This window comes from Salmo salar, chromosome 10 (genome assembly GCF_965601325.2).
Source record: "Salmo salar chromosome 10, fSalSal1, whole genome shotgun sequence".
NCBI classification, from domain to species: Eukaryota; Metazoa; Chordata; class Actinopteri; order Salmoniformes; family Salmonidae; genus Salmo; species Salmo salar.
In genome coordinates, this window is record NC_138300.1 from 97,773,162 (window position 1) to 97,788,779 (window position 15,618).

Below are 15,618 nucleotides of genomic sequence, written 5' to 3' on the forward strand. Positions count from 1 at the left end.
TTTACCATTCATTGAAAGTCGTTATAACCAATAGACTATGTGGTGTTTCTTTGTTTTGTTTTTACTGTCTTTATTCTGCATTCCAGAGAGGGCTCCCAGAGTTTCCAAAATGTTGGATGTTCTACTATTATGCCTATTATGCTAATTACCCCTCAAAGCGAGATAGCTCATTGGCTGTGAGTACAAATCTTATATTTGAGCCCAGAGCCCTGATGTTAGGACGCCTATAAAATTCAGCAAGGCGTTTGAATTCCTCTGCAGGGATTGATGGCTTTAAAAAAACACTCTCTCCGTCAAGCCTGGAGTGGAGTTCTTTTTCTTTCCTTCTCTACAAGGCAAGAATTTGCCTGTGACACGACACGTGAACCTCCTTCAACTTGGCGCACTAATCCTAAAATAAGGCATGAAGTGTTAAATGTTAGAAACACACAGAACTGCGCTCAGACAAGGAGAAAGAGGGGGAGAAAACAGAGGAGAGAGAGACGCACGAGCTGCTCTGGTGCGTCTGTGCAGAGACTGCATAAAGAGAGAGAAAAAAAATAACAAAAAAAACGTGCGCTGCGCAATTAGGCTAGAAACCCTTGTGTTTTTTCTCTCCATTTTTTGGAAGATAAAATAAATAAAGAAATCAAGCTGGCTCAGTGTATGTCACAGCAGCCCGCTTTGACAGGTGCTGCTCAGCCCCTTTGGAGGACTGCTTTCAGCAGCAGCAGGATGGCATCAGAACTGGCAATGAGCAACTCCGACCTGCCCACCAGTCCCCTGGCCATGGAATATGTTAATGACTTCGATCTGATGAAGTTTGAAGTGAAAAAGGAGCCGGTGGAGCCGGATCGCAGCATCAGCCAGTGCAGCCGCCTGATCGCCGGGGGATCCTTGTCTTCCACCCCGATGAGCACGCCTTGCAGCTCGGTTCCCCCTTCCCCAAGCTTTTCGGCGCCCAGCCCGGGCTCCGGGAGCGAGCAGAAGGCTCACCTGGAGGATTTCTACTGGATGAGCGGCTACCAACAGCAGCTGAATCCCGAAGCGCTGGGCTTCAGCCCCGAAGACGCGGTAGAGGCGCTGATCAGCAGCAGCCACCATCTCCAGTCCTTCGATGGCTATGCTAGAGGGCAGCAGTTCGCCAGTGTGGCCGGGGCAGGAGGCGGCATGGCCGGGGAGGAGATGGGCTCAGCAGCCGCTGTGGTATCCGCTGTTATCGCTGCAGCGGCCGCGCAGAACGGAGGTCCCCATCACCATCACCACCACCACCACCACGCCGGGGGACACCACCCCTCCACCGGCGTCCCGTCCAACGCCAGTTCGGCAGGCAGCCACCAGCACATAGGACACCTGGACCTGGACGACCGGTTTTCGGACGACCAGCTGGTGACCATGTCAGTACGGGAGCTGAACCGACAACTGCGCGGGGTCAGCAAGGAGGAGGTGATCCGGCTGAAACAGAAGAGGAGGACCCTAAAGAACAGAGGCTATGCCCAGTCCTGCCGCTACAAGCGGGTCCAGCAGAGACATGTTCTGGAGGGCGAGAAGACGCAGCTGATCCAGCAGGTGGACCACCTCAAGGCGGAGATATCGCGCCTGGCCAGGGAGCGGGACGCATACAAGGACAAGTACGAGAAGCTTATCACCAACGGCTGCAGGGAAAACGGACCCGACAACACCCCCTCGTCCCCAGAGTTTTTCATGTGAGTTTTACGGCGTCAAAAATAGTACAACTGTTTAAAAGAGGAAAATAAACTGTCTTACATTTTGTCAGCTGTGTAAAGTTTCTGTGCGTAAAGTTGTGGCATGGCAAAGATATAAATAACACCTTTTGGTTGTTTTTTTTTTTACATTTTGTGAGAATGGGGTTAGGTAGTTAAATATCCTCAATGCATCTCATTCGTTTTACCGTCGTTATTTTGTTGCTATTTTAAGAAGTACAAAGAAAACATGTGTGCGGTTTGTTTCGTTTGACATCTCCCGCAAAAGTGTACAATAATCATTAAGTATCTGTGCATCCAAACCTTTCTCAATAGGCTTTCATTTAGGGCCTAAAGTAAATGTAGTCAAATTGAACTGAAAGGTAACTTAAATATTTAGATGTTTCAGCCTGTCTTCTTTGTATAATTTGCCACATTCTCATATTATCAATGTTGTTCATGTTTTGAGCATTCAAACAGTAGCCTATGGCGTACACTAGGGGTATTTAATTCAACTCTTACACTAGGTCCGTAAACTTTCTGGTTTTCTATTCTACCTGATAATTAATTGCACCCACCTGGCGTCCCAGGTCGAAATAAATCCCTGATTAGAGGGGCACAATGAAAAAGGCAGTGGAACTGGCTTCGAGGTCTAGGGTTGAATTGAGGGGTTAGAGTTAGGGTTATAACCCATCCTAAACCAACCATGTGGGTCATGTCCGGTATTTGCTGTTCTTTTACTATTGTTGTGAAGATTTCGTGGAACCCGTTTTATACATTGTATAGTTTAAACTCATCACTTTGTTGGTGATTTGGGCCAAAACGTTTGAGGGACTTCATCATCCATCGGTCTTAACTCACCTCTCCTCCTCTCCTCACGTCTCGCCGTACCGTCTGACATCGAGCATCACTCTCTATACACACAAACCTGCTGATGCATACCTTTCACTTGTCAGCTCGGCTTATACAGTATGTCTGGAGAAAGACAGACAGGACATTTGGAATTATATCGTCTCTGGAATGGAGTGCGTTGTGTTCTATACCGTCTTGCTTTCAGTGTGTGTAGCCCACTATATTTTTAAATCTATAGGCATTTTGTACTTCTGGATTCCTGTGGATTCCTTTATAATTCCAAAGAGCATATTTTTAGTTCAGTAAATATTCAGACAATATAATGTTATCTCGTCACACAACAGGTTGCTTTTTCTTTTTGAATATTGTAAGAATATTTTGATTAAATATAAACCTACTTTTATATCAGTTTTGTCCAAATGCACTCAATGGTTTTCTTTCTTCTTTTCTTGTCTTGTCTTTGATAAATGCATGCTCTTAAATCAGGTGAAGCTTCAGTTTGACTTTATCTAAAGTGTTATCACGATTCACCAATAAGAGGAGGAGAAATCCCTTCATCTGAAGGTGTCCTTCTATGAATATTATGGAATTGTTGGAACTATTGCACGCATGTTACCCGCAACGCCGTGGGTCTTAACCGATCAGAAAACGATTGGGAACTAAAATTGGAAAATATTAATGTGATGTTCAATAACTTAATGTTGCTCTATAAAATGTCACCACATATTGTTTGGACAACACAGTCCGCGACTATTATCTTGAGCTACATGTTTAAAATGGAATATCTACAATGGAAACTTAGCTTTCATTTATGTTATTATTCATGAATGTTCAAATTATTGTAATGCTGACTTTATCACCGGTTTTATTAGCCTAATATTGTCGTGGATAAGGCTAAATTAGGCCTAATTCTCAGGGTAAAATTAAATTCATAATAGCGTTCGGGAATAGGTCTAATTGCTGTGTTTTCGTTTTAGACCTGTCTTGTAATCTCAATAGGCCTAGATGTTTTGCCTCACGCTCTGCTGTAGGCTATACTGTACCCACATCTTAGGAGGACAATATAGGCCTAAAGCAAAACAAATGTTTGTTGCTTAGAAAAGCCTACATTCACTTTATGATTTTCTAGAAGCTGTAGGCCTAATAACGTTTTGTGTTTATCTCTTCTATGTTGTGCATCTTCCGCTGTGTTGTGCAGAAATAATTTCACCTGTTGCTTGCTTTCTCAAGAGAAATACAACAGTCCGAAATAAATATTCCACTTTATTTAGACTACTAGGCTACACATGCTGATTGTTTTAAGCACACTTCACATGACGCCGGACGCAGGTCCCCATTCCAGGTCCACTTTTGTTAATCATTATTTTGAAGCACACTTTTGCTCTGTGCTCGGTAGCAGTCTAAAAACTCGACTCTGAACCCTTCAACTCAAAAGTTTAATTCTAAATATGGCATGGAGATAACTGGCATATTTTATTTAGTTCAATAAAAACGGACCCTATTTGCCTCAGGTCAATTGAAAGGGAATTAGTCTAGCCTACTTGATGCGCAGAGGGTAGCCTACAACTACATTTTAAAAAAAATTATGAAATCCTATTTTGAGAATGCAAATCGCTCATTGTTTTCTTATGGTGTACATATTAGGGCAGTGTAGAAAAGGGAAATGATGGTATCGGACGGTGAACGGTCCCCTCGAAATGGTTGGTTCCATTTCATGACATTTAGCAGACGCTCTTATCCAGAGGAGTAATTGGGATTAAGATCCTTGCTTATCGACAGATTTTTCCAGCCAGGTCACCAGTGATAACTAGCTAGTTGGGGATTCGAACAGGCGACGTTTCGGTTATTGACCCCACGCGCTTAACCGCTAGGCTACCTGCCGCCCCATGACCAGTCTTCTATTTCTTCGTTCGATACTGGAATTTGAAATAGACTACCAAATGAGGTAAATGGGAAAAAGCCCCCTCTTGAAAAATAAATACTTTCATGATGAATATCTCGAAATTCATAACATACCAAATGCCTCTGTAGCAACATGTCAATTGTTGGTCCCATGTTTCATGAGATGAAATAAAATATCTCAGAAAATGTCCATATGCACAAAAAGCTTATTTCTCTCAAATGTTGTGCACAAAATTGTTTACATGCCTGTTAGTGAGCATTTCTCCTTTGCCAAGATAATCCATCCACCTGACAGGTGTGGCATATCAATAAACTGATTAAACAGCATAATCATTACACAGGTGCACCTTGTGTTGGGGACAGTAAAAGGCCTCTCTAAAATGTGCAGTTTTGTCACTCAACACAATGCCACATGTCTCAAGTTGAGGGAGGATACAATAGGCATGCTGACTGTAGGAATGTCCACAAGAGCTGTTGCCAGAGAATTGAATGTTCTGAAACAAAGCTGAAAATGTCCCAGTTGGCCTGCATAATCACCAGACATATCACCCATTGAGCATGTTTGGGATGTTCTGGATCTATGTGAATGACAGCATGTTCCAGTTGCCGCCAATATCCAGAAACTTCAAAAGCCATCGAAGATGAGTGAGCTAACATTCCACAGGCCACAATCAACAGCCTAATCAACTCTCTGCGAAGGAGATGTGTCACGCTGCCTTTTTTAAGGTATCTGTGACCAACAGATGCATATTGGTATTCCCAGTCATGTGAAATCCATTAATTAGGGCCTAATTTATTTATTTCAATTGTCTGATTTCCTTAAATGATCTGTAACTCAGTAAAATCGTATAAATTGTTGCATGTTGCGTTTATATTTTTATTCAGTATAGTTACAGTACCTCCTAAAGACATTATTGACATGGGGAAAAGAGGGTATTGATGCTGATGATTGATGTAAATCTGCTAGTTAGCTAGCTCAATTTCTTTTACTGATTGTAATTTACCTCTCTGTCGTTCTCTCTCTGCAGCGCGTATCAGCCAAGCAGACCAAATATTGATGATGATGATGGAGGCTAAATCAAGTGTTATCAAGTGTTAATTAGTGGTATGCTGCTGTGGCAGTACTGATAATATTTAAACTAGGTATCTAGCTACACACACTCGGCCGGTAACTGCATCTCTCAAGCCATGCATGTTTGGTGACCCGGAGCGTGAAATCTTCGTACAGGGCAGACTTGAAAAGATGCAACTGGGCGCGACTCGCGAGCGAGCTCCGTACAGGGCAAGATCAACAGGCGCAACCAAGGGACAGGGTGGAGGTAGCGAACTTGAAGACGACTTGCGGGCAGTGGGTTCCGAACAACAATGACAACAAATGTTTAAAAATAAATTATACCACCACCCAAAAAGGCACTTTCAATACTGGAATGGCAAAGGGACATGTGCTCTGCACAGATAGAGCCTTATCTGTGCACGTGCCTGACAATGTTACAGCTGCACAGGACAGTTTTTCAAAAGGGAGAATCTAGCATGTGGCGCATGTGTCTGTTTCCAGGGGCGGCTTGGCCATCTGGAAATTCTGGCAAATGCCAGATGGTCTGGACCATTTTTGAGTTGGGTGGGCTGGCAAAAATGTACACATAAACATATATTTTTAATATAAAAAATAAAACAATGAGAAGGGTGACATGATCATCAATCTACACTGAGTGCACAAAACATTAGGAACACCTTCCTAACATTGAGTTGCACCATCTTTTACCCTCAGAACTGCCTCAATTCATCAGGGCATGGACTACAAGGTGTCGAAAGCATTCCACAGGAATGCTGTCCCATGTTGACTCCAATTCTTCCCACACTTGTCTCAAGTTGGCTGGATTGAGACATGGCTTGTGTATGTGTGCCATTCAGATGGTGAATGGGAAAGACAAAAGATGCCTTTGAATGGGTTTGGTAATAGGTGCCGGGCGCACCAGTTTGAGTGTGTCAAGAACTGCAGCGCTGCTGGGTTTTTCACATTCAACAGTTTTCTGTGTGTATCAAGATTGGTCCACTACCCAAAGGATATCCACCTAATTTAACACAAATGTGGGAAGCATTGGAGTCATCAGGGGCCAGCATTCCTGTGGAATGCTTTCGTCACCTTGTAGAATTCATGGCCAGATGAATTTAGGCTGTTCCGAAGGCAAAAACAAGTGCAACTCAATATTAGGAAAGTGTTCCTAATGTTTTGTACACTCAGTGTATAGGCAAGGTGCGAACTTGGTGCTAAGCCCCTATAGCAGAGTCTGTGTTTTGTTTATCTATTGAAGTAAGTGTGTGTGTGTGTGTGTGTGTGTGTGTGTGTGTGTGTGTGTGTGTGTGTGTGTGTGTGTGTGTGTGTGTGTGTGTGTGTGTGTGTGTGTGTGTGTGTGTGTGTGTGTGTAATTTTTTTACAACATAAAGAAATGTCCTGCACAAGCTAATTTAAACATTGTATGAATGTCATCAGAACTGAGCATATTTTGTGCTTTGGGAACCTGTCTCTTGTAATGTACCCACACTTTTCCTTCAACCTAATTAAATGTTCTGGGAACCTTTAAAGAACTCAGAAAGGCTGTTCCGTCAACATTCTTGCAGCATCAAAGGAATGTCTTGTGCACCCTGATACAAACATCAGGGTGCACAACTGGATAATTTTATTGTTTTGGGAACCTATCTGTAATTATATCCCCACAATGTTCCCACAATCTAAATAAATGTTTTAAGAACTTTTAAAGAACATAAAAATGTGTTCTGGGAACGTTCTTGTGACATCAGGTGAATGTTTTTTGCAACCTAAAAGAACATTGTATAATCACCAGCACAACTGGACAGTTCATCTTCTGTGATGTCCCCACAATGTTCCCATCAGACTGTTTCCACAACCTAATGAAACATTCTGGGCACCTTTTTAAAGAACAGATGAAATGTGTTCTGGGAACATTCTTGCAACATCAGGCAAATGTTTTATACTGACATTGTATAATTATCAACACGACTGGACAGTTTTTGTGTTACGAGAACATTTGCCGCAACCTAACGAGTGTTCAGGGAACTTTCACAGAACTAATTCTGGTTTGCTGGGAAAATGTTTGTTAGGAGAACATCCAAATATAAAATAAAACACTAACTAGAACTTAATGGGAATCTTAGCTAATGTTCTTGAAATGTTCCCGGGTTTGCTAGGATTATATTAGGATTAATTTAATCAGCATGAAGTGTAATTCCATTCTCTGTCCCACCTTATTGACTCGTGAACTGCAATCATTTCTACTATGCCCAATGATTGGATTATTACAGATAATGCAGTTGTTTCCTGTCATAATATTGGACTTTCTCTCTGAGGTCAACAATGGGAAATCATTTTGAAATGTATTGTTATTGACATTTGAATCATTATTATGTACTTCACTTTAATGCCTTTATTAATGGCAGAAGGGATGTCTGTGTATTTTGTGTGTGTGTGTGTGTGTGTGTGTGCGTGCATGTATGTGTGCGTGCGTGTGTGTAAGTACACGCGCATGTGCTGGTGTGTGACTAAGTGCGTGTGTTAGAACGTCAATATCCAGCATTGTGTCTTTTATTTGACCTTGCGGTGAGAGTCTATACAGGCATCCATTAATCCAGTCTGTTTATCTATTTAGTGTTCAGTGTAGACAATATGCATGAGCAGATCACTTTCTCCCTTTATTACAATGCATTGAATTCAGTATACGCATTGTTATGAAGAAATCTGAGATCACCTGAACGACCAGTTTTTCAAGTTAAATTCCTCTGCTTGCATATTCATGGTCTTGCTTTACGTAACAGTAACAGAGCAAAAGTTGAATCCACCTCCTCATTTAGGTTATTTTTGCTGCAATAATTTCTGTATGCAGTATGAAAGCTGCTTCTGTTTAAATCATTTATGCTATTATTAACACATAGACACACACAGTATTTAATTGGTGTAAACCTGGACCAGAGAGAGTTTCCTTCCACCAAGTCACATTGAGATTGACTTTCTAATTTAAACCTAACCTAGCTTAATCTTAGCTCTGGAGAACCTAAGGCCATACAGACATACAGTAGGGTTCTCATTTAAATAATTGACCACAGTGGGGTTAATGTGTACAGCTGTCCCGATGCTCTGTTGAACTGTTAATAATCACTGTGTGCAAGACGTTTTTGGAAATTCTACTTTCATATCACCGCAAAATGATTTTACAAATCCAAAATATGAACTTACTGTGCAGCGTTTTAATGCAGATTCCCACGGAGGTGTTTTATGTTGCACTTCCTGAGCTCATGTGAACTTGGAAAGGATCAAAATAAACCTGTTGGCTCGAAGCTGTATTATACCAACAATCTCAGTGGAAATCTGTGGTAAAACAGCATATCTTTTGTAATTGTAAAGTTATTTTTGGATGATAATTAAGTTGAGTGTTCAAGGTTTCCAAAACCGTATCGCAATCAATGATCAATTGTTTCTAGATAGAGCATTTCACACTTCACCAAATCACGTCAGCTAATCAAATTGGACATGGAAGGGCTAACCTAACCTATGACCTGACCCAGTACCTTATGTATTACTGCCCCCCCCCTCCCAGTTGCAAGAAGTGACATCCCAAAAAACACAGAAAACTTAACAACCCAAATGGCTCCTTGCCTCCCATGCATGCTTTCTGTCCCTAACACTGAAACTGAAACTAAATAATATTTAAAAAATGTTTTTATAAAATGAGTGGTTTATTTTTACGTTGGTAACCAGTTTATAATAGCAATAAGGCACCTCTGGAGTTTGTGATATATGGCCAATATACCACGGCTAAGGGCTTTATCCAGGCACTCTGTGTTGCATCGTGCATAAGAACAGCCCTTAGCCGTGGTATATTGTCCATACACCACACCTCCTCGGGCATTATTGCTTAAGTATCCAACTAAATAAAACCTTGCAAATTAGGTCTCTCCCCTCTCTCTCTCTGAGCCAGTCTAACAGACATTGATCTCCAGCCAGACAATGTGACTCAGTGTTGTACAGCTCTTCCTCCGTCTCTCTCCTCCTTTCTCCTCTCCTACTCTCTCCTTTATCTGTACCTGGGAAAGACCCTGACCTCACACACTTGTGCCATGTCCTAGCCTTCTCTGTGTGTTTATGTTTCCTTGAAATGCTGCCAGCAGGCATATCCCACACCAGTGTGTGCATGCACGTGTTTGTTCACATGTTGTTCTTGATTATATCTACCTATGGCTTATTCATCTTCCCGAGATCTGAAAATAAACATTCGTTTCCACGGCTCGGGTCAGCTTCACACTGATCAGCACACATTACCACATAACAGGACTTAGTAGGCTACTGCACCTCTAGTCTATAGAGCAAGTGTTCAGGTTGTGGGTTGTTCCCATCTTGCTCTCTCGCTCTCGCTCTCTCTCTCTCTCTCTTTTTCTCTTTCTTTCCCTTATTCACTTTCTCCTTTTTACAGAAGTTCAGTGCGTGTTTTAGTGAAACAATGTTCTGCCCTTTTTTACTGTGTTTTAATCCTTCCGTTTATTATCACTATCCTCAGGACGTCGAGAAAGTTCCTCCATCTGTGATAGTGACCCCTGAACCCTGCACATGACCCTTGACCTGGAGTCTGAGGTAATGTCAGCCACCTCATTCCTTCTCCTCTTCAGTTCACTGCTCACCATAGTTTTTTTATTGTTTGTTTATTGTTGCTATTTGTAATACTTGTTAAACAAATACAGGTATTTAGCATTTTATGTTCAATTGTACATTTATACTGAAGGATATACACTGAGTGTACAAAACATTATGAACACCTGCTCTTTCCATGACATAGCTATGATCCCTTATTGATGTCACCTGTTAAACCCACTTCAATCAGTGTAGATGAAGGGGAGGAGACAGGTTAAAGAATGCTTTTGAAGCCTTGAGACAATTGAGACATGGATTGTGTATGTATGCCATTCAGAAGGATAATGGGCAAGACAAAATATTCACTGGTTTGAGTATGTCAAGAACTGAAACGCTGCTGGGTTTTTCCCGCTCAACAGTTTCCCATGTGTATCAAGAATGGTCCACCAGCCAATTTGACACAACTGTGGGAAGCATTGGAGTCAACATGGGCCAGCATGACTAAGGTAACCTGCCTAAATGACTACCGACCCAGAGCACTCACATCTGTAGCCATGAAGTGCTTTGAAAGGCTGGTCATGGCTCACATCAACACCATTATCCCAGAAACCCTAGACCCACTCCAATGTGCATACCGCCCCAACAGATCCACAGATCAACAACTAAACACCTCTCTCTGCAACTGGATCCTGGACTTCCTGATGGGCCGCCCCCAGGTGGTAAGGGTAGGGAACAACACATCCGAGACGCTGATCCTCAACACGGGGGCCCTCAGAGGTGCATGCTCAGTCCCCTCCTGTACTCCCTGTTCACTCATGACTGCATGGCCAGGCACGACTCCAACACCATCATCAAGTTTGCCGATGATGCAACAGTGGTAGGCCTGATCACTGACAACGATGAGACAGACTATAGGGAGGAAGTCAGAGACCTGACCGTGTGGTGCCAGAACAAGAACCTCTCCCTCAACGTGATCAAGACAAAGGAGATGATTGTGGACTACAGGAAAAGGAGGACCGAGCACGCCCCCATTCTCATCGACGGGGCTGTAGTGAAACAGGTTGAGAGCTTAAAGTTGCTTGGTGTCCACATCTCCAACAAACTATCATGGTCCAAACACACCAAGACAGTCGTGAAGAGGGCACGACAAAGCCTATTTCACCTCAGGAGACTGAAAAGATTTGGCATGGGTCCTCAGATCCTCAAAAGGTTCTACAGCTGCACCATCGAGGGCATCCTGACTGGTTGCTTCACTGCCTGGTGTGGCAACTGCTCGGCCTCCGACCGCAAGGCATCACAGAGGGTAGTGCGTATGGCCCAGTACATGACTGGGGCCAAGCTTCCTGCCATCCAGGACCTCTATACTAGGCGGTGTCAGAGTAAGGCCTTAAAAATTGTCAAATACTCCAGCCACCCTAGTCATAGACTGTTCTCTGCTACCGCACGGCAAGCGGTACCGGAGCGCCAAGTCTAGGTCCAAAAGGCTTCTTAACAGCTTCTACCCCCAAGCCATAAGACTCCTGAACAGCTAATCAAATGGCTACCCAGACCGCTCTTTTATGCTGCTGCTACTCTCTGTTTATTATCTATATATAGTCACTTTAACTCTACCTACATGTACGTATTACCTCAATTACCTCGACTAACCGGTGCCCCCGCACATTGACTCTGTACTGGTACCCCCTGTATATAGCCTCGCTATTCTTATTTTAGTGTTGCTGTTTAATACGTTTTTACCTTTTATTTTCTATTTTTATCTTAACACTTGTTTTTAAAATGTTCTTCTAACTTTTAAAGCATTGTTGGTTAAGGGCTTGTAAGTAGGCATTTCACTGTAAGGTCTACACCTGTTGAATTCGGCGCATGTGACAAATAACATATGATTGGATTTGATCCATGTGGAACGCTTTTGACACCTTGAAGTCCATGCCCCGACAAATTGAGGCTATTCTGAGGGCAAAGGAGGTTCAACTCAATATTAGGAAGGTGTTCCTAATGTTTTGTACACTCAGTGTACATATGAATGGTATTTACATTTTGTATTATCATCATTGACCATAAAGATCGTTGAAAAAATATTTACCAAATAATTGCCAGTTTGTCTTGAAAAATGGTTTCACTATTTGACTAAATTATTTTGCACATTTTAATAAGGGTTACATTTGCTGATTTATTTGGAGATTTTATAGTAATTGTTCACAATCTTCAGTGATAGAAACACACTTCCTCACCTCAGAACCTTTTCTGTGTTGATTTGTTTCGATTTGAGCTGATTTTACCACAGTATGTAACCCTCTGAATGTGTCTCTATACAGTGAGCTAGTCCAGGCGATAGGCTGGCCTCTGTTTTCTGTACCTCTGGTGAAGCTGTGTGTTGACAGTCTGTGTGTTCTGGTTTTGCTGGAAGCCAGGGCTAGCTGTATGGGAGAGTGAGGTAAGTTGAGCCAATGGGGGTAAGTTGAGCCACCCTTCTTTCTAGGAAACCATACACAAAATTAATCATTTGACTAAATATTTAGGAAGAGGTCTTCATTTCATGGAGTCTGTGAAGGATGAAACACATGAAAAAAAGTGGTAAGCAGGTTAGGTCCAAAAAAGTAGATAATTTAAAGATGTTTCTATACATCAGTTGGGGTCTCTATAAGCTTCCATATGAGGTCATAAACCTGACATGAAAGTGTATCCTTGTAGCTGTCTGGGTTATTATAGTTACATTTTTTGCCTTGGGGTAAGTTGATCCAATGGCCATAGGGTTAGTTGAGTCAATGGCAAGTAGATCAAACTGAAGTGTTTTCTTCAATGGCAAGGCATTATTGCTGGGATTTGAGGTAACAACAGGGCCTATGTTAAAAGTATTTTTAAAAGTACAAAGGGTTTTTTAGGTGTGAAGCCTGTGTTAAAATATGCTTAAAATGATTAAAAGTCAAAAAAGTGATTGTGATTGTGTTGAATTGTGTTTGGGAAATAAAGATAGACATGGTTTTAAAAAGGTAGTGGTAATATTTCATTCAGTAAAAACATTTGTAGGCGGCTTAACTTACTCTGTCCCACAGCTCAACTGACCCCATACCTTCCACTTTTTTTGGAAAAGCTATGTTTTGAAAATGTTTACATAAAATCGGATTATTTCCAGGGATACACAACATCCTGAAATATATGTAGATATTTTTGGTCGAAAGAATACTATATTTTACCTGATGGAGTGATGCTGAATGTAAAAAATGGCTCAACTCACCCCACTCTCCCCTACAGGCGCCATACAGCTTAGCTAAATTCAGGACATCTTTCTTGTTGGGATGTCTTTCACCCTCTATATATTGTGATTCATTAAAACACAAATCTCCTAATAAAACTCTCAGATCTCAATTTGCAGACATATATGAGGATTTTCGATATGGACAGTGACTGTACATTAGATATTCTTTGAGGATTGTTACAGCATGTTTTTGACAGGCTTTTGTCTCTGTGGCTTGTGTCTGTGACAGGATACAGTTCTCTGTCTGGTGTCTTACAGTTCTGGCTGGAAAGTGACATGCCCTCTCTCGCGCCCTAGTGCTCATAGGATAGGGTCACGACCTTTCACCTCTCAGCTGACCCTCGAACCTGCGTCTCAGTCTCCTGTCTCCATGGATCACATTGACAGATAGATGGACGGGTGGGAGTATGGGAAGAGTGAGGGACCGAGGGACAGACGGAGGGATGGAGGGAGAGAGGCAGGGATGGAGGGACAGACGGAGGGATGGAGGGAGAGAGGCAGGGATGGAGGAACCTCACTATCGTGGCAGACAAGCAGGCATTGAAGGATGAAATGTGGAAGAAGCAATGGTGGGTAAGAGGGAGGACTAAGGGAAGGAAATAATTAGGGATGAAGGGATCTGGCAGTGGGTGCAGCCAGACAGACAGGCAGTCAAGCAGGCAGGCAGGCAGATAGGGAGAGCGGAGGCAGAAAGTGACCTTACTGTTGTCCCAGTAGGATCGAAGAGCTTATTTAAAGGCCTGGTCAATGTGCGGTATCACCCTCACATAGCACTGAGTCTGAGATAGCACCCTCACAGCCTGACAACTTGTCACCACTGTAATACAATGTCCCCATACACACCAACAGACACAGTGTGTGTGTCCACTTCGGTGAAATAACTCTCTGAAAACCCCATGAAAATCTGGACAAAGACAGATTCAACATCAGTGTCACAGTTGCTCTGTGTATGTTAAGTGTATACTCTAAGGAACTGTGTGGCAGTGACAGGGTTGACGTAATTCAGTGAAATATTACGAAGCAGTGAGTGTGGGTGTGTATGTATGTGTGTGCGTGCATGTGCGTGTGTGTGTGTGTGGCTGTGACATTAGGACACCTGCATACTTCAGCATTTTCTGCCTGTCAGGAATTCTGAGGTCACTGGTTGGGGGAAAGGGGAGGTGGGAATGGAGGAAGGGAGAGAGGGGGAGAGGAAGGAGAGAGGGCGAGCTTTAGAAGCAGGCTTAAGCTATAGAGCACATTACTCGTCAGGTGTGTGTGTGTGTGTGTGTGTGTGTGTGTGTGTGTGTGTGTGTGTGTGTGTGTGTGTGTGTGTGTGTGTGTGCGTGCGTGCGTGCGTGCGTGTGTGTTTGTGTGCGTGTGTGTGGTGCCTCCCAAGCTGCCAGCAGGCAGGTCAGGTTATTAGAGGACACAGACACAGCAATGTGTGTGTAAGTGAGGAGGGACTGTGTGTATATACAGTATGTATTTTTCTTCATTAATGCAGTATTTGTCTTTGTCTCCTTGGACAGTAAGATCCATGCATATACATTATACATAATATCTCAGAGCAATGCCATAAGCCAAGCTTTTTAACATCGCCCCTCTTCTCCTTTCAAATGATGTTAATGTGCAATGCTGTGTCTCTCTCCTCCCATGTTTCTAATTGTTTGAGTACGGAGCCCAAATATAGTTGTTTTATTCAGATGTATCTTAATTAGTCTTCGGTACAGTGTGTGCAGCGTACATGAGTGTTGCGTGAGGTGTGTGTTGAGGAGGAGGGGGGAGTCACCTCAGAGACACTGTTGTCTTCAGGTAGTGAATGTGTGTTCACAGCTTGATTAAGCGAGATGCAGTGATTCGTTGTGAGTTATTGTATTGTATTTCCCCTGAACTATCATAGTTCTTAGCCTTAGGGTCTTCCTTTAGCCGACAGTGTACCCTCGTCTTCCTCCCTCTCTCCTCTTTTCTTCTATGTTCATACTCTCCTCAAACACACACACTGACACAGCCACACGTCTCCTCCTGCTTCCTCTCTTCTCTTTTCCTCCCTCGCCTCTCTTCCCTGCAGTGTCTCCCCAGCACTAGCTTGTTAGCTTTGCACACCGTGTCTAGTTAAACTCCAGCAGCCCTGTGTTAGCGTTGATGCTATAGAGATGTTAACATGGCACAATACCAACACTCCTAAGGATATACACAGTCCTGCAGGAAGAATCCATCTAGCTGCAAATACACACCCTGGCTCCAATGCTAATGATTTATTAAAAAACCCAACTACCGGTTCAACAGCTACACAATGCAGAACTTTA

General features: G+C 42.8%; 1 protein-coding gene across 1 annotated transcript in view; it reads left to right on the plus strand.

Moving 5' to 3' along the window:
- The first annotated feature begins 247 nt into the window (after positions 1 to 247).
- Positions 248 to 15,618, plus strand: part of LOC106561266 (transcription factor Maf) — a 214,132-nt gene continuing 198,761 nt past the window's right edge. The window contains exons 1-2 of the mRNA XM_045698710.2: positions 248 to 1,685; positions 10,004 to 10,077. Of these exons, the coding sequence (XP_045554666.1) occupies positions 646 to 1,685; positions 10,004 to 10,031 (1,068 nt within the window). The 5' untranslated portion in view covers positions 248 to 645 and the 3' untranslated portion in view covers positions 10,032 to 10,077. The remainder of the gene's footprint in view (positions 1,686 to 10,003; positions 10,078 to 15,618) is intronic.